The sequence below is a fragment of the Juglans regia genome, chromosome 8 (assembly GCF_001411555.2).
Source record: "Juglans regia cultivar Chandler chromosome 8, Walnut 2.0, whole genome shotgun sequence".
Lineage (NCBI taxonomy): Eukaryota > Viridiplantae > Streptophyta > Magnoliopsida > Fagales > Juglandaceae > Juglans > Juglans regia.
Window position 1 is genome coordinate 25,112,974 of NC_049908.1, and position 20,603 is coordinate 25,133,576.

Sequence of the window (20,603 nt, forward strand, 5' to 3'; positions counted from 1 at the left end):
ATTCAACAATTTTGTGTTGACAACCATGTATATTTCGAATTTCACGATAAATTCTTTCTTGTGAAGGATTACTCGGGGAATGTCCATCATCATGGCCAACTCAGTAACAACCTCTATCAATTCAGCTCCACCTCTCGCAACCTTTATGCTCTATCAACTCTCCGCGTCTCCTCTCATGAATGGCATTGTTGTCTTGGACATGCATCACAACCTGTTGTCAACAAAGTTCTCTCTAACAAATAATATTTCGGCTAGCAATAATAAAATGCCTTTTGTTTGCTTCGAGTGTCAAATGGCCAAAAGCCATGATTTACCCTTTCAAGATTCTCAACATGCTTCTAGTCATCCATTAGATTTAATATTTAGTGACGTATGGGGACCTGCATCCGTGGTTTCTACCATAGGAGCTAAATATTATGTTAGTTTTCTTGATGATTATTCAAAATTTGTTTGGTTATTTCCAATGAAGTTCAAATCTGATGTTGAAACACTTTTTTTTTCAACTCCAAGCATATGTTGAGAAGTATTTTGAAAGAAAAATTAAAGCCATCCAATCTGATTGGGGTGGTGAATTCCGCCGCCTAAACACATATTTCAAACAACATGGAATCGATCATCGGCTAGCATGTCCGTATACTCATCAACAAAACGGATAAATTGAACGTAAACATCGACATATTGTCGAAGTTGGATTAATTTTGTTGGCTCATTCAAATCTACTGCTAGCTTATTGGGAAGATGTCTTCCAAACTGCCACATATATAATAAATTGACTCCTAACACCTGTCCTAAAACAAAAATCTCCCTTTGAGCTATTGTATCATTGTTTGCCCAATTACTCATTCATGCAGGTCTTTGGTTGTGCATGTTGGCCAAACATGCGATCCTACAATAAAAATAAACTTAGCTTTCAGTCTCATATGTGCATCTTCCATGGCTACAGTCTTTGTCATCAAGGTTATAAATGTTTTGATCCATCAACTGGAAAGACTTATTATTTCGTGACATTATATTTGATGGAACATACAGTCTCTGTCATCAAGATTATAAATGTTTTGATCCATCAACTGGAAAGACTTATATTTCGAGACATATTATATTTGATGAAACAAATTTTCTCACTGTCAACCCCTCCAGCTCCGAGTCCTCTCCTCTTCAAATCATGTCTCTTCCCTCAAATATACATGTTTATGCTCCTACCAGCACCACACATTTGCAACCTCACTTCCTTCCCATAGGAACACAATTTGCACATTGTTTACCTTCTATTGTAGAAACAGAGGAAGAGCGCTCAACTCAAAATGCTTCTGCTATCCCTGATTGTCAACCACACATAGCAACTCCAACTTCGGACTTGGCTTCTACTCAGTGCAGTACTCCATCACAGCATGCTGCAAATAGCCACCCTATGATTACAAGATCAAAGAACAACATTCATCAGCCATGGATGCAATCAGATTGCTATATTCGATACCCTATTCTGAGAGTCGGGATCATTGAAACAACCACTCCAGCTCTAGAACCAACATCTTTTACGGAAGCTTCCAAACACATTCATTGGCGTAAAGCAATGAACAAAGAATTCGATGCCCTATTCCAAGATGGAACCTGGTCCCTTGTTGCACCTTCACCACATGCTAACATCATGGGCTGTCGTTGGGTATATTGGATCAAAAAGAAAGCCGATGGAACCATTGAGCATTACAAGGCTCGATTGGTTGCCAAAGGCTCCCACCAACAAAAAGGAGTTGATTTTTCAGAAATATTTAGCCCTATTGTAAAACATGCAACAATTCGGTTGGTTCTATCTCTTACTATTTCTTATGGTTGGCCTATACTCCAACTTGACGTGTAAAATGCCTTTTTTCATGGCGATTTACATGAAGAAGTGTTCATGACTCAACCTCGAGGCTACATTCACCCACAATACCCGCACATGTGCGTAAGCTACACAAGTCGCTATATGGCCTATGACAAGCTCCAAGAGCTTGGTTTTCAAAACTCTCGGATAAACTCAAGTCTTTTGAATTTTAGTGAAAGTCAAGCAAACAACTCCCTTTTTATTCTAAAGACAAAAACAAAAGCTATTTACATTTTTATATATGTTGATAATATATTAATTACAAGCTCAAGCTCTATTGTCATCACCAAAATAATACAAAATCTAAAAGTTGAGTTTGTTGTCAAAGAGCTGGGAGATCTCCACTTCTTTCTCGGCGTTGAAGTTGTTAGAAGCTCAGAGGGACTTTATCTCACTCAACGAAAGTATGCAGTTGATTAACTAACAAAGAGCAACATGGATAAAGCTAAACAGTGTACCACTCCAATGGCTTCTACATGTCATCTTACTGCAACCGATGGCACTCCATGTAGTGATGTGTGTTTATATCTAAGTATCGTTGGCAGCATGCAATACTTAGCTTTTATGAGGCTTGATTTGGCGTTTGCAGTTCACAAAGTAAGCAAGTTCATGCATAAGCCTATGGAATCACATTGGCAAGCCGTTAAACAAATACTTAGATATCTCAAACATATGGTTTCAACAAGCCTCTTCATCACCAAAGCAACAGATTTTCGACTACAAGCCTATTTAAACTTGAATTGGACAGCTGATAGAGATGATAGAAGATCTGTTGGTGCCTATTGCATTTTTCAAGGAACTAATCTAATTTCATGGATTTGCAAACAACAACAAACAGTGGCCCAAAGTAGCACTAAGGCTGAATACAAGTCACTTGCAAACACTGTGCCAAAATCATATGGATCAAGTCCATTTTATCCGAGCTTGGCATCTTTGTACATCACTCGCCTGTGCTTTGGTGTGACAATATTGGCGCAACTTATCTCTCATCAAATCTAGTGTTTCATGCTCGAACTAAACACATCAAAATCAATTTCCACTTTGTCAGGGATCAAGTGTCTCGCAAATAATTATCTGTGCAATTTATCTCAAGTCGTGATTAGCAAGCAGATACATTGACAAAACCGTTGCAACCAAGCAAGTTCAAGAATGTGCAATTCAATTTAAATGTTCGTGATCTCCCCTTCAGATTGAGGGGGTGTGTAGAAGATCAAGTTGATATCACTAAAAATCAGGAAGAGCCAAACTTGCAATCATCACTTGCCGAAATCAGTGCTAAAAATAAGGGATGAGGAGTTGTGATCCTACAAATTTGATTTTGAATTAGCTAGCTGTCAAACTCAAATTAGAATGTTGCATAAAGTTAGGAAATCAGTTGTAATTATGTGTATATATACACCTCCTGTAATTTGCCAGAGAATTCGAATGAGCATTACATAATTCTTTAAAAAAATTCTTCTTTACTTTCCTTATAGCTAGAGATTTTCTTTATTGCTTAATGAATTGTATTGTGTGGATATTAATCATGGACTCATCATTATGAGGCTAAAAAGTGACGTGTCTAGTTTACTGCACTCTCTGCAAGTTTGGTTTGTATTCTATTAAAATGATTAATAGCTTTGTTGATTAAGCTTGTTACTTGGATTTCAACACGTCCACTAAAGCATGAAAATCCAGGCCATATTTTTGTAAGGTGAGAATCCTTCATTGAACTACTAACATGACACATTGAAAACTTGTTCTGACTGAAAACAAGGTCATCCCTTCATTAGCTCAGATACAATTGAAGATATTTCTACACTTGTACATTGAAAGTGTGGTATAGTTATGCTCTAGCTGAGTTTTCTTTCTGTTGTCAGTGATGATGTCGGTGACAATTACATGGCAAAGTCTCATCTATAGTGGTGCAAAATGGAGATAAAGTTCTCCAAATTACATGGCACAATCACATCAACTAGTATACTGGAGATGACAAGCTTTAAAATGAATAACATTTCTCATGCTAACAAGTTTGTTGGCCTGTTCAAATGGCATTAGAGCCTGATTTCCCAGAATCAAAATTGGTTATCATATACTATTTATACTATAACTTTTCTATTGGTATCGGTATGCAAACCCTTCGCGGTTAGGCATTCAAAACTACCTTTTGGTGGTTATTTCCTCGGGCAGCTCGAGGAGCATGAGAACAATGTCCAATATTTTGGCTCCAGTGCCCTATTTTTGTTTTTAATTATATGTGTTGTATTGATTGTAATTGTATATTTTTTTGGAGCTCCCCACCCCCTCGTTTTGTATTTTTTTTAGTTTAATGAAACCTTATTCATGAAAAGAAAAGAAAAGAAAAAGATAGTGTAACTTTTTTATCTTTATTACATAAAGGCATACCACTATTTTGAGTTTGATGGAAACAATTGGGAGAGGTGGCATTTATGCCAAACCACATTGGTCGGTTTGCTAAGTCAAAGTGTATGGATGCTCCAAGATTCTATAAACAATATTTTTAACCATGGTTTTCTAAACATGAGAAAATCTACTAATCCTTGGTAATTTTCCTGATGAAGAAGAGAATTTCATTTGAGACTTCTTTAGCTTTCTCCTGTTGGATAAAATGGTGCCCATCTAGGAAAACAACTTCGAGATTGGGGACAAGTTCCTTGAAAACATCCCCTGTCACATATTCCCTTGTACCAAAAGATTCGAAATTCAAATCCTTGTCACCTACTATGAATTTTGTTGGGACAGTAATTTTGGATCCTTGCCATGGTGCCAGAAGCTCCCAGTTCCTGTCACATGTTGAAAGAAAGTAGTGAGTAAAAACAGAGTATTGGTATGGGCAATGATTTTAATCTACATATGTCTGACAGTGTGAGAGTTGAATTTTACATTTGACCATAATCATAATAGTGTGTACTTGTTACAATATACAATTTTATAAGCATTATTTAATGGGATTTGCTCTTATTCACCCATGTTGATGCGGTAAAAATCGCTTAATAGGCTGGATGAGGAGAAAGAGTCATTCTCGGCCCATTGGGCAACTTGGGCCTCGTTCGGTGTTATTTGGAGCCCACGACAGTATTCCGGTGTGGCTGTACGGTAGAAGTGCGTACGTCCATGGCGGTGAATGAAAAACATAAGTGTAGAGAAATAAAGAGATAAACACATAGATTTACGTGGTTTGGCATAATGCTTACGTCCACAGACGTTTGGGAAGAAGAAATCTACTATAATATTCTTGTTTACAGTCTCTCATGGTCTATCATATCTTTCTATGCAAGGGTGATTAGGGGTGTAACCGGTCCGGTCCGGCCCGGTTTTGGACAAAATCTAGGACCGAACCGGTATGTACCGGTTTTGTATTTTTCAAAACCGATTACGCACCAATTACCCTCCTAAACCGGTACTTCCAGTTTTACAGGTTTCCGGTCCGGTCTGGTCTGGTTTTCCGGTTTTTTTAAAATGTAAGTTTTACAAGTTGTCATTATAAATTTGTTTATAAAAAAACAAAACTAATTTAAAAAATATTGTTTTATACTTTTATTATAAGTTATATATTAGTATTAGTTATAAACTATATATTTAATATTAGTATTAATTATAAACTTTTAATGATTTAGTATTAACATTTTATGTAATAATTTATAAATTATAATAAGAAATTATTTCATATATAAATATATATAATTATATATAAAACTTTCACATAAAAAATTATAATTATACATAATATATAAAACTTATATATATTAATATATATAATATTTTGTATAAAACTTATATATACAATAATATAAATATTATTTTTATATATTTTTTTTTATCAACCGGTCCGGTCCGGTCCGAAAAATCCTAAAACAGGAACCGGACCGGAACCGGCAGGTTTTCACATTCTAAGAACCGGTCCCGGACAGGACCGGTTCAAAACCGGTAAAACCGGTCCGGTCCGAACCGGTTTTCCGGTTTCAACTTACACCCCTAAGAGTGATGTTGAATGTAAATTTGCTGGAGAAAAACATTCGCTGGAGCTCTCTCTGTTCTTTGGTTGAAGGATAGGTCGAAGAAGAAGGAGAATTGAACACGACGAAGAAGCCAACCCGAGAAGGAGAACCTTTTCCTCTATTTATCTGAATCCATTTTCCTGCGTGCGTCCCCCTCCCTGACCTCTCATGCGCCCTTGTCCCCCATGACTCTTTTGACCCCCTTGGCGTGCTGTCCCCCATGACCCTTCTAATTGCTTGCCCCTTGACATGCCCCTGCTGTCCCCTATTGTCACCTAGCCCTTGCTTTTAGCACTCTCCACGTGCCTCCCTGCCCCCTTGTCTCCTACTGGGCCCAAGGCCAGTATCTTTATTTTTACTCCCTCACAACCCACATTAGCATTTCCCATTTTCCCTCCCATGATATTGAATTAAATTTTCAATTTTGTTTCATTAATATTACCATACTATTGAACTTTTTTTTAGTGTTTTGAGTTCATGCATTTTAGTGTTGTAACCAATGGATTCATAAAAGCTTATTGATTTTTAAAAGAATTTAAAGAATCTTTAAGTTATGGCTCTTGGGGAGTATAGTTTCTTTGACACCATATAAAGGGTTCTTGTTCTTTCTCTCAACTTAAGCAAAGTTTGGGTCTTTGGGAAGCTGAAATACTTCTTGTGTATTCTTGCTAAACTAGCATTTATATAGAAATGAGGAAGATCTGTTTGGGAAGTAACCAGCCCCTTTGGCATCTCATGGTTTGCATAGTATTCTCAATGTGAAAACATATAGACAAAGTGCACCGACCACAGATAGATCAATGTGCTCAGCACTCAGCAGTGCCTAACCATGAGATGTAGATCATCCAAGGCACATTATCTTGGATACTCTTTTTGAATCAGTAGTTGACAAACTTCTCAGGAGGATAGATGGGGAGATTTAGGTGAGATCCAATATAGATCCAACATTCTATTCACTTATGGGAGATTCAGGCATGAGGACATAATAAAGGAAAGAAAGGGATGAGGTTCTTTTGCTTTTAACATAGCGGGCTCTAGCAGGAGGTCCGCATGATAGACTATTAGCTTAGTGGTAGAGTGGACCCTTGATGATTGTCTGTGTTTGGAATGTGAGGGTTCTTCAGTTGTCCAGGATGAGCCATGACTCCTCTCTTGCCGAGAATCGATACATTTCATCACTAACATACAAATATAACAAAGGAAAGGAAGAGAAGACCAAGTGCTCAATTAGATTTTGGAGATCAAAGTGTTGACATTGTGACTCTTAAAGGTGTTGTTGATTGCATAATGACTCAAGATATATTAACTTTATTAGTTATATTCTTTTTTTATTTAATAATTTTAACTATTCTGAAGGTTCGATATTTTATTCTGTGCATAGGCTTTAAGATTTAGATGGTGTTTCAATGTATTGTAGGTAGTATATTGAGTTGTTTATATATACACAAACTAAAGTCACAGAAGTTTCTACACTTACAGGTCCATGGCACGATAATAATTGAGAGGACCTGTGAAGCCAGATTCCTGGAACTTGTCTGCGTAGGCCTGAAGTTCCTCTTCAGTAATCCATTTTGGCAACACCGATGGGGTCTCCAGATTATCAATTATCTCCATACCTGGAGGAGCTATCATAGCATCTGTCTTGGTTACGAGCAAGAGCTTCTTCATCACTGTTAGATAATCATACCTTGCAAATGCCCTCTCTGCTCTTCCAGGTTCCTAGTCAACCAAACATCAAAACATCAATAAGTTAGTCACATATATGATACCTTGTATATGCATGGTGTTTATATGCAAGTACACACAAACATAAACCATGGTACCTGGTACTGACAGATGTAAAACCAATCACCAAACATTGTTCTGAAAAATTATACTACTTTAGAACTCGGAGATCTGTTGAAGTATGGAGCAGATAGAGTAACTAGCCCCTTGACTCTATCAGGCCTCAGCAAGCTCAGATGCCACCCAACATTTGCCCCCCAATCATGTCCCACCACAAATGCCTTCTCATTACACAAAATCAGGACAAAGATACAGAGTTGACAGTCCCATAAAGAGGTATGTATGTGAAGGAAAATTATTAAGTAAACTCGGATGTTGTGGTACTTTCATCCTATAACCACATGTCGGCTCCGTTTCGATTGATGAGTTGAATAAAATATTGTTATAATATTATTTATTAATATTATTATTATTATTTTGATATTTAAAAAAGTTGAATTATTTATTATATTTTGTGTGAGAATTTGAAAAAGTTGTAATGATGAGATGAGTTGAGATGAATTTCCAATCCAAACCGTCGCGAAATCTTATGATAAGATAAGAATACTATGTTTCATATCCCAGGAATATGTAGTAATTACTCACACCTAAATGATACCTGTTGTTCACCAAAATGGTCCAAAAGGCCTGTGAGGTCACCCACAAGATGCATCATGGTGTAGGAGTTGGGACTCAGCGGGGAGTCAGAGTCACCATAGCCTCTCATGTCAGGTGCAACCACATGGTAACCATGATTTGCCAGAAAAGTGATTTGGTGGCGCCAAGAGTACGAAGTTTCTGGGAACCCATGAAGAAGAAGCACTAGAGGTCCTACCCCTTGCTCTGCTATGTGCATCCATATTCCATTGGTTTTGATGCTTTGATGATTTACCTCACTCATGCTTTCTCACTTTTTGGAAATCTCACAAAGCAGGAGGAGATGGTGGTGCTCAATCCTATCAATGGCGGCCAAGCTGCGTGAAGAACTGTATTCAATTATGAAGTTGGTAAGTTTTGTAGTCAAAGTCAAAATATGACAACTTTAGCATTAACCGAATGGAATGAAGTTCCGTAGCCGAACGGTGGATTCCCACTTGTCTGGAAGATTACACTTTGAAACCTGAAAATGTCGCTGTATTTAAAATAATAATAATAATAATAATAATAATAATAATAATAATAGAGTAATGTTATATTTAGTCATAAAATATCTAAATATCGTGTAATTATTTAAAAAAAAATATAATCTATTATTAAAAAATGAGTAATTACATTTCTCATTACTGTTCAACTTCAGAATGGATAATTAATATGTTTCAACTGACTTTATTGAAAATTGATTAGTTATTGTCAACACAGTTTCCCATTTCCTTGCCACCTTCTCAATTGCCCCTAACATTCTTCATATCTCTCTCCCTGGGGCCCATATCACTGGGCCTATTTTAGGCCCAACAGATACCACGACCAGTGGAGAGAGAACGAAATCTATGCATCATCTATGTATCTGAAGTCGAATTGGATGAGCTCTGGGTCATTCATGTGTTTTCTTAAAAAATATTTCTTTTATTATCGTATATTCTTAATTTTTTGTTCATTCATCAAACTAAAACATAAAATGTCCACAAATTAAGATATTTGAGAACATATGTTGCTTCAACATCCTTATTTGGAAAATAAGCATTTAAAAAAAATAATAATGCTACATACAGTCGTAGAATGCACAAATGTCGTAGAGTCGTTTTGAAAAAGAATGTGGTCTATTATTAAAAAATTAATTTCTTTTCATGTGGATTCTATATTTATTCACTTTTTTCAAAACGATTATACGGCGCTTACACACTCACGACTAGAAGTATCATTTCTCTTAAAAAAAAGACATAGTGTAGTATCATTACAAGCATTTTTTTTTTATACATTTGGGGGAGAGGATTTCAAACTCTAAACCTCTATTTTAAATACTAGAAGTTATGCCGATCATGCCACGTAGCTTTATCATTACAAGCATTGAATACATGACATATATATATATATATATATATAATATATGAGCTAAAATAAATAATAAAGCTCTATTTCTTTATATCAACACACTAAACACATATAAAAAGCTGGCATACAATTAATTAGTACAAAAAAGTTTATGTTTTGACATTTATAACAGTAAGTAATATATTATGAGCATTTCTATTCATAAGTCCATATATCACACACTAAAATTTTTTTATTTTTTAATTTTTTTTTTAAGTTTTTTTTTTAATTTTATTATTTTTAAAATAATTAAATTATTCTACTCATAATCTATATACTACATATTTAATAAGAGAATAAAATTAAAGAAATCAAATAATTAAATTATTCTACTCATAATCTATATACCACATATTTAATAAGATAATAAAATTAAAGAAATTATAAAAAAATTGATGTGTGGTGTATGAGACTTAAGAATAGAATTTTTCGTATATTATTTCGCAAATTAATTAGGTAAAAGTCCAACAATACACACCAAAAGAAGTCAGGGAACAACAGACTGGATCGAAGCCCAAGGTACACGTACAATAATTTTGAGCTTTTCTCAGTGGAAGTAGTGCGTGCATGCATGCAGTAATTATATAATTAACAAATAAAAATCAGGAGTTAATCTTCCTGCAGTTCTTTCTAATCTCTCCCCTTGAAGTGCCTGTCAATGGAGAAATATTTCCCATCTTAACCATGGACTGAGCGAACTGCTCCATGAAAAGCTTACTGTTCTCTGCGTATTGCTTAACCAGTTTCATGGTTGTTTGGCTCTTTGTTAGGAGACTTTGGTCAGAGCTCAACAGGCCTTTGAAAGCCAACAGGTTTTTGTAGTAGCTGTTGTCAAACTTGGTTGGGCTAACAAAATCCAAGAAAAACAGGTTCTGGTCACCACCGGATCTTGGGCATCTCCTTCTCAATTGGGCAGCATAGGATGCATCAAGTGTGTTGTCCGGCTGCCCATTGCCTGACTGGTTGTACAGTCTCTGTCTGAAGCTGGTGCATCGGGAATTTCCGATCGTGTGACTCCCTGCATATATTTTCATGATGAACAATTTATTAGTTTAAGTAGTACTGGATTATGCCCATAAATGGAGCCCACAAGTCTTAATTTTTTTACAAATTAAAATACTTTAACTACAAAAAGATTACATACAGAGTACTACTACAATATCTATAAAGAAATTACATAATTTTTTACAAACTAACGTGACTTCATTTGATCAGTTAGATTTATTTAACAATAAAAATAATTTTATAATCTGACAAACTACATCAAACTACATCAGTTTGTGGAATTGTTTTTTTATAATCTCTTTGTGATTAGAATATTTTTCTTACATAAAAATAATCTTACAAATTGACGTGACTTAATATAAAATTGGTTTGATTATAAAATTATTTTTATTATAAAATAGATATAATAAATCACATAAAATCAAGTTAATTTTTAGATTATTTTTATATAATTTCTTTGTGATTATAACACTTTAATTTTCTAAATTGTAAAAAAATATTTGGGATATACTATATGGTTAATTATCACAATAATAGAACATGAATGAATTAAGCTGCAGATCTTTAATTAATTACCGGATAGAGCAACAAGATCAACATGGTTCAGCCCTTGTCTCCTGAACTTGGTGAGAATAGTCTGGAAAGTGTTGTTTGGAGCAGGAATGTCGTTATTGGAGCCACTCAAGCTTGCAGTTCTGGAGTCCCTTCTTCCTAATGGAACCACCCAGCTGGGTCCACCGGCCTGAATATTCAAAAGATGGTCAGGCCGTACGTTGGAATTATTCATGACTATATAGCTAGCTAATTCTGTCTTATTTTGTCACCATCCAGCAAAATAATTATGACCACGTACATGAGAGATCAGTAAAATTACGAATTCGGTCCGCTACTTATAATATACAATTAAACAAAGTATTTAAGAAAATTGTAATCATTATTATCTTATTTTAGATAATATCGTCCATTCATGAATTACTATGTTACGTTGATATTAAATATTTTCATGAATTATATAATGGAGAAATGATACTTTCGATAGTGAGTATTAATCATTTTAAAAAAAAAAAAATAAGATTATTATATAAAAAATAATAATTTTTTAATAATAAATTTTATATTTTTTTTAAAAAAAATAATATTTACAATCGTGAGTGTGTAAGCATCGTGTAGTTATTTTAAAAAAAATAAATAAATATGAGATCTACGTAAAAAAAAATTAATTTTTTAATAATATATCTTAATTTTTTTTTAAAATGACTGTATGATATTTATATATTTTATGATTGAATGTAATAATATTATTATTAATTTTTTTTTTTTTGAGAAAGTAATATTATTCTTTTTAAAATAACTATACGATACTATACAATTACATTTAACGTAACTCGTTATAAAGTGTCGGCAACTTACTAGAACAGTGGAGTCTCTAGCAGCAAGGGCCACAATGTCAGCACAAGATACAGTATGAGGGCACTCTTTCTCCAATGCAGATTTAATCTGGTCTAAGACATTAAACCCTCGTACCGAGTTCCGGTTAGGATTCGACCCCTTCTCACTGACTATGCTTCCGCTGCTGTCTAACAGCAGAGATGCGTCGCAGCCCTGCAAAAATATTACAAGGTTTTGCTTACAAAGATGACGACAGACAGACAGACATGCATGCATGCATGGACCATCGATGTTTTCTGTTCCTTATGACATGATCTTAAATATGATTAAAAACGAGAGATTTTGCTAGTTAATATTGCAAGATATTACCTGGACAAAGCAATCGTGAAAATGGAGCCTAAGCAATGAAGCTGCCATGCGAGCTTCTTTGGCCACAGCCTTGGCCACAATGGACTTCACGATCTCTTGAGCTTTTGGGCAACAATGGTCGTAAAAGTGTGGGGAGAGAGAACCGCCATTAGTGGAACTACTCTTGCTAGAGAAGCAAAAGCTGGGAGCAAAGGCTAAAAGAGAGAGAAAAATGAAAAATCTCGTGAACTGATTAGACATTGTTCTTTGTGTCCTGCACTTTCAAGACGAATTAAGATGATGAAAAATAAAACACTTGCAGAGAAAGTTTCAGGACTTGCTATGATGAAAGCTGAATGGCTTTAGGGGGTATTTATAGGGGGAAATTTTTGTAGACATGTGATCACAAAGTCTTAAGAGATGCAGAGAGAGAGGAAAAGAACAGACAAGGGAGCAAAAAATTTGGAGTTGGTAGCTTGACTTGCTTTCCATCAATGTCATGGAAACAGTAAAACAAAAAAACAAAAAATAGAGACCGGAGTCGGTAGCTGGCCTGCATGTATTTACCGCTGGTTTGAACATTAACAGTATCTCCAATCATATGTAAATATAAAAAATCTTTACAATCTCTTCATACTTCACATTTCTATATATTTTTTAATTTTTTTAATTTTTTTCTTTTATCAAATATTTATTATATAAATAATATATAAAAAATTTGAAATAATTTAAAAAAAAAACTCAAAAAAAAAAAAAAATTAAAAATTAAAAAAAAAAAATAGAGTGAAATGTGACAGAAATTATATAGCAAAACTCATATAAATAATAACAAAAACAGTAGTAAAATAGTAATAAATAATTTGTAAATAATAATAAATTAATTGAGAATATCTTAGAAAAGTAAATCTATCTCTAAGATGATTTTTTTTTTTTTTTTTTCTCTAAGATGATTACAATGAAACAAACTTTTGACTTTGCATGACAAATTAATCTCGTTATTTAACATGGTAAACAATAATCGCATTGGATCCCTACATAATTCACATGCATAAAGGTAGCCAAATTAGTCAAAAAGCTAACTTGACTATCTCTGTAGCAAGAAAGTAATTGAAAAAGAAAAAATAGTAACATTGGGCAATTAGAATAGCAAAATAATTTGGCTTTAATTTGTTTTATATATATATATATATATATATATATATATATATATATAACGGTATTTTTGTATCCTTGGCTTCTAATTCTTAATTTCTTTTGAAATATGAATTAATCTTTGTTTGGTTATTTTTTTTCTAAGGTTTATTTCAAAAATTAATTTTAATTTTGCAATGCAATATATCAATTCGTGGCAGTTTTTGCTTGTACTCTATGTTGTACATGTGTGTATATATGTATAAATATATATATATATATATATATTGACTTCTAAGTTTTGTGTTTATGTGGTATAAATATGAAATTAATTAGATGTTAATCTTAATTAGTTTTCTCAAGTTTTTACTTCATTAATTGTTTTGCAATTTTTTTTAGAGAAAACTAGGTTTTAGAGTACTGATTTTTTTTTTTTTTAATTTTTAAATTATCAAATGCAATATCTTTTTGTGGGGGTGCAATATTTTTTTCAAGAAGAGGATGAGAGTTCAATTTTATTTATGCTCTCATTTATAGCAGAGAAATACCGTACTGAAAACCATTAGACACCTTCGAGTTTATATACAAAAGAACCAAAACCAAAGTATAAAATGAAATAAGACCAGAAATCATAAAACTAAAACCTTTAAACAATGAACTATAAAAAGTTATAAAATCATAGCCACATACTTACAACGCAACACCGACATTAACCTTATCCTATCAAGTCTCAACAAATTAACATGTTATCTCCTAATCTGGGGCCAGCTCAAAATCTGTACGTAGGTTGTAGGTCCCTTGTCACCAGCTTCTTTGTGTTTGCTTCTGCATGTACTGAATTTCTTGTGTTTATTATAATTATACATGTTGTATGAAATTTAGGTTGTTAATTAATTATAAATCTGAACTGGCCTTCTGAATTTCTTACAGAGATAAGCATTCTCATGTGTTTCTACTATAAAATGAGTAGGGTTTTGAGAGTCGTCCTTGGAAATTTGGAATATATATATATATATATTTATATAATATGTTGGAGCTAGCACTTGATCATTTTGATGAGATTTCAAATTACAATATTCGGTAAAGACTGCAACTTTAAACTAATCGTTCATATCCCAAGTTCCTACTACATACAGATGATTTTTAAAATAATTAATGAATAATAAAGAAATACTAATTGATAGAATAAAGTAGAGGGATCGATGTAGAGTGTTTTAAAAGCTGGAGAGTGGGTGAAATTAAAAAGGAGGATTTGACCACTTATCCCAAACATTAAATAAATAAAATAAAAAAGTAGAACAATAAGGATTTGAATAGCTAAAAGAATTTTGCTAGCTTTGTTGAAAATGAAGTTGCTAATTATAAATGATCATGAGTGTCCTTGCCGCTAAGCATTATATATATAAATATATATATATATATATTATGATATACTTGTTGAATAGAAACTCTACAAATTTTTGTTCTAATCAGCTTTAGTACTTCTTGTTATAGAAATTTACTAGTAATATTATGAGATTAGCCAGAAAATGAGGCATCTTAATTATTTATTGACTTGATGATTATATTTGATTGATGAGTAATGTTAGATATAGTTTCCATTTAAGGATTGTAATGTAAATTTAGGTAATTTTATCTTTAAAATTTTTTAAAATTATAAAATTATTATTTTTAAAATAATAATTTTTTTTATTTAATAAAAAATTTACACATATAATCTCTAAATAGAGACTGTAAATAAAATTTCTCTTGAAAAAATGAATGATTTGGTCAACCTGGTCATATCGATATATATAGCTAGCTAGCTAAGCAAAGGGGTAGTAATTAATGATCATCAAGACATGAGTGAAGGAATTAATTACGATCAAGAAAATTATAGCAGTACTGCCAAAAGTGGATGCAGACTCACCTGCTCTGTTGAAAACATGGATCGATGATCTTAGAAAATTAGCCGTTGGAGAAGTTTGATTTTTTCATGTCCTTAATTAGTACGTTACACAGCCTTCTTTTTCTTTTGATTTTTTCATTTTTTATTGGTGATAAAAGTTTACTCCATTAATATATTTATAGTGCAGACAGCAACAATTTACCCCATTTCTCTAGAAGATGGACGTGCTACAACTTATATATATATATATATACACATATACATACACATACGGGAACGGCTCTGGATGCGTTAGTCTCAGAGTGTACCTGACATAATAATTTAAATAAAAGAAATGAAAAAGTTGGTAGTTTATTTGTCTGGAAAAAGAAAATATAAAATTAAAAAAAGATAAAAAATCAAGATTAAAAAAAATTTAAATTTCAGCAAAATATCTAACCGTGGGATAATTAAGGATCTTTTGATAAAATATGATCATTCATTAAATTTTACAAATGAGCTACACGTTAAATGGTCAAGGGTCTTAAGGACATTTTGGTAGAACAAAATCTTTCATTTAATTTTATAAGAGAGTTACACGTCAAATAGTCAATAATTTTTCTCATATGTACACATTCGGATAATAATTGAGCCATGTCAGACCTTAGAGATGGCTCTAAGGGAACCATGACACAATTGGAGATTCAAATTATTGACCTAAAATATGCGATCGAGGTCATGTTTAACAAGACTCGACTTATCACTTGAACTAATGATCTATCGATTTTGTCTATGTATCTAGCATTCTTCCTTTCCTTTCCTTTCCTTCTACGTTTTAACTTTTTTTGTGGGTCTTGAAGTAAAGTTGTGTCTCCTTATAAATTTTTTGCTTTATGTTGAAGTTTTGAAAATTTTATTTGGCATTAATTATAGGTGTTGTCTGGTGTATACGTCGGGGAACTAAAGATAAGGGGAATATTAGGTTAATCCGATCCATCCAGTAAGATGATAAAGACTGCATATATATAGGGTGGGGTTTGGAGAACTAATCCTTTTAGATCGACTCAAAAGACATTTGATTCTTCGATCGATCGCACTTGAGCCATCATTTTCATGATGCAATCCTTAGCATGCAAATAGCAGGGGATCATACGGCAACGATCTTGATGTTATTGTATTGGCTTGATTGTCATTCTTTCTATATATATGGACACGAGCAGCTGACCGTACACGCAATGTTCGAACTAACTTTGGACAAAAGCAGCATCTGCTTTTGCACGTCGGCTCCATGCAAAGATGGTAGAAAATGACACTGAATAGCAGTGCATGAACTGATTGAATTAAACCTTTTTTTTTTTTTTTTAGATTCTTTTGATATATAATATAATATAATATATTTATATATATATATATATATATATATATATTTCAGATTCATATCATCTAGACTAGACATGAGTTATTTAATAAAAACTTGGCCCACATTGTCCAGAAGCCTTTCAATGTTGTAATGTCGATTCAAATGTTATCTCTTCGAGTTGATAGATAATTACGGACCTCTGTCTGTCTACATTATTTCTCTAGTACCTCATTAAATTGCTCTCGGATTGCTTTATGCTTGCTTTATCTCCTTTTCTTTTTCTTTTTTCTTTACCAAGGTAGAATAATATAGAGGAGGGTACGTGGGCTAAAATACACATTAAAAATAAAAAGTGTACAGAGTAGAACAGATTATATATATATATATATATATATATTATTAACTTAGATAAATCTGTTATAAATAGTCTAGGGTCATGATAGTACTCTTTAAAATAGTCTTGATATTTTCCCTTTTATTTTCCTGTGACATCGTGGCATAATAGAAAAGATTATGTTATTTGTGTATAAAAGCACACCTGCTCATCAATACAAATTTACAATGGAATTCTTGGAAATTACTTCTTCTCACATGGTATCAGAGCTGCTCAACTAGCAGACTTCTTGATCCATAGTCGAGAACACAGAATCCCCCTCTTCTTCTTGATCTTCCTCTGTTATACCACAGCTCAAGTCGTTGTTCGTCACATTATGCAGGACAACTTTTTGCTCCACTAAAGAGCCTTTTATGTGTTCTCACTGTCCGATAGCCAAGAGCCATCAGTTATCCTTTCCTTCAAGTTGGGCTATGTATTCTCGACCCTTAGAAGTCATTAGTGCAGACCTTTTGGGCCCAGCTCCTATAATGTCTCGATATGGTCACAAATATTATATATCTTTTATAGATCATTATACTCATTTTTCTTGGATTTACCCTCTTAAACTCAAGTCTGATGCAATTTCTATTTTCTCTACCTTTTTACCGTTTGTTGAACGATTCTTCAATTCAAAATTAATTACACTTCAAACGGACGGAGGTGGCGAATTTACACCTTTCTCTAATCTATGCCAAAAACCTGAAATCACTCATAGATTTTCTTGTCCTCACACACATTAACAAAATGGTATTGTTGAACATAAACATCGACACATTGTTAAAATTGGACTCACTCTTTTAGCTCATGCCTCTCTTCCTCCTAATTTTTGGGTTGAAGCTTTTGAAACGGCCGTATACTTAATAAATCTCCTTCCATCCAAATCACTTCATAATAAATCTCCTTATTTTCTTGTTCATAACTGGCAACCTGACTTTAATTTTCTCAAAACTTTTGGCTGTGAGTGCTGGCCCAATCTCAGGCCCTACAACAAAAACAAGCTTCATCCCAGATAAGTTTCATGCCTCTTTCTCGGTTGTAGCCCAGCCCATAAGGGCTACAAATGCCTAGATCTCCATTCTCACAGATTATACATTTCCGGAGATGTCCTATTCAATGAAGACTCATTTCCTTACTCCAACTCACGGCCCACTTCCACTTTGTACTTAAAATCGAGCTCACCATACTCCACGGCCCAACTCCCATTATTCTCCAAATCCATTCTTGCGCCCAGTCCATCCTCATTCAATCCTCATATAAATTCAACTCAAACACCACTATCAAACCCTACCTATCTCACGACTACAAACCCTAACTCCTCTGCTTCCACACCCTCATCCAACCCTAACCCTAATCCCCCTGCTTCATAACCTTCGAACCCCACTTCTCCTCATCCTATGACAACTTCTTCTCCCATCTCTTCATCTCCTTCCTCTATTTTTCCTCCACCACATTCGTCTACTCCCATCCTTCATCCTCCCCAATCTCTAATCATTACTCGTAGTGTTACCAACTCTTCTTGACCTCATGTGACTTCGGACGGCATTGTACCATATCTGTGATGACATTGTCTTCTCACAACACATGAAGTTCCATATAAGCCTTTTAAGTTTTTCAGATACTTCCAAGTACCCAGAATGGATTGCTGCCATGTGCGCTGAATACAATGCCTCATCCAAAACAAAACATGGAGTCTGGTACCTTTTAACCCTTCTCTTAATGTACTTGGTTGTCGTTGAGTTTACCATACAAAATTGCATTCTAATGGTTCCTTTGAACGAAGAAAGGCAAGATTAGTGGCCAAAGGTTACCACCAACTCTCTAGCTTGGATTACAATGAGACTTTCAGTCTCGTTGTAAAACCATCCACAATTCGTTTAATCATTTCTCTTGTTGTTGCTTATGGGTGGCCTTTGCGCCAATTAGATGTTCAAAGCGCTTTCTTACATGGAGAATTGCATGACAATGTTTATATTCAACAGCCTCAAGGATTTATTGATCCAAAATTTTCCACTCATGTGTGCAAATTGCACAAGCCCTATACGACCTCAATCAGGCACCAAGATCCTGGTTTGCTCAGTTAACCTCCTGGTTAACTGGTTATGGATTTTTGGCTTCAAAATATGATCCATCTCTCTTTCTCCTACACAATAGTGATATTCATATGTTTGTCCTCATATATGTTGATGATATGGTTGTAACCTCTTCTAAGCCGCATATGATAGATGCATTTATTCATGATCTTGGTTTGGCCTTCCTTGTCAAGGATCTTGGGAAATTATCTTACTTTTTGGGTCTTGAAGTTGACTACTATGTCTCAAAGAAAATATGTCAAAGAGTTACTCACTCGAAGTAATATGATGCGTGCTAAGCCTCTGACATCTCCCATGACTACTTCTCTTAAACTTTATAAGTATGATTCTCCTTCCTTTCATGGCACTACACTGTTAAGAAGTATAGGGGGGTTGCAGTATCTCTCCTTGACCTGACCTAACATATCTTTTGCAGTAAATAAGGCGTGCCAATTTATGCATTGCCCCAAATTACCATACTGGTCTGCTGTTAAGAGGATCTCGTGGTACCTTAAGTCCATTATAAATCATGGCCTCTTTTTTAAGTACTCCTTTCCTCTTACATTGCAGGCTTATTCAGATGCAGACTTGGCCGGTTGTCCAGATGATAGACGGTCTACTAGTAGTTTTTGTGTATTTTTAGGAAATCATCTGATTTCCTGGAGCTCTAAGAAGCAGAATAAGGTGGCCCGCTCAAGTACTGAAGCAAAGTACAAAGCCCTTGCTTCCGTAGCTGCTGAGCTGATTTGGCTTCAAACCATGCTAACAGAACTTGGAATTTTTCTGTCTAAGCCGCCCATCCTATGGTGTGACAACATAGGAACCACATACCTCTCTGCCAATCCAGTTTATCACTCAAAAACAAAATACATGGACATCGATTATCACTTTGTTCATGACCGGGTGGCTGCCAAGACCTTGCAAGTTGCCTTTTGTAGTTCAAAAGATCAAGTAGATGATGTTCTCACCAAACCACTAGTTTTAGACAAATTTGCTTTATTTAGATCGAGTCTCACTGTTGTAAATATCCCAATGGACTCGAGGGGGCATATTAACTTAGATAAATAGTCTAGGGTCATAATAGTACTCTATAAAATAGTCTTGATATTTTCCCTTTTATTTTCCTGTGACATCGTGGCATAACAGAAAAGATTTTGTTATTTGTGTATAAAAGCACACCTACTCATCAATAAAAATTTACAATGGAATTTCTGGAAATTACTTCTTCTCACATATATCATATCCACTAAAAATGGAGTAATAAGAAATAGAAAATGATACTTTGCCCCATGAGTTTGTTATAACCTAGCTCAAAGTTACTGCTCGGGTATTTTATTTTATTTTATTTTCTTAATAGTTAAAAAAGTGACTATTAGTGAAGTAGTGTAATTTCTTAAAAATATTTAA

At 34.1% G+C, this 20,603-nt stretch overlaps 2 protein-coding genes across 2 annotated transcripts; both read right to left on the minus strand.

The window, feature by feature from the left end:
* Positions 1–4,248: 4,248 nt before the first annotated feature.
* On the minus strand, positions 4,249–8,653 carry LOC109013791 (epoxide hydrolase A-like). The gene is made up of 3 exons (XM_018995995.2): positions 8,243–8,653; positions 7,337–7,578; positions 4,249–4,644 (listed from the first exon to the last, which is right to left on the minus strand). The coding sequence occupies exons 1-3, from the start codon at positions 8,522–8,524 to the stop codon at positions 4,395–4,397; spliced, it is 774 nt and encodes a 257-aa protein (XP_018851540.1). The 5' UTR covers positions 8,525–8,653; the 3' UTR covers positions 4,249–4,394.
* Positions 8,654–10,058: 1,405 nt separating this feature from the next.
* LOC109013790 (peroxidase 72-like) lies at positions 10,059–12,743 on the minus strand. Its single transcript, XM_018995994.2, has 4 exons — positions 12,415–12,743; positions 12,067–12,258; positions 11,233–11,398; positions 10,059–10,669 (listed from the first exon to the last, which is right to left on the minus strand). Exons 1-4 carry the CDS (start codon positions 12,652–12,654, stop codon positions 10,254–10,256), a joined length of 1,014 nt encoding a protein of 337 aa, XP_018851539.1. The 5' UTR covers positions 12,655–12,743; the 3' UTR covers positions 10,059–10,253.
* Between the last annotated feature and the right edge of the window lie 7,860 nt (positions 12,744–20,603).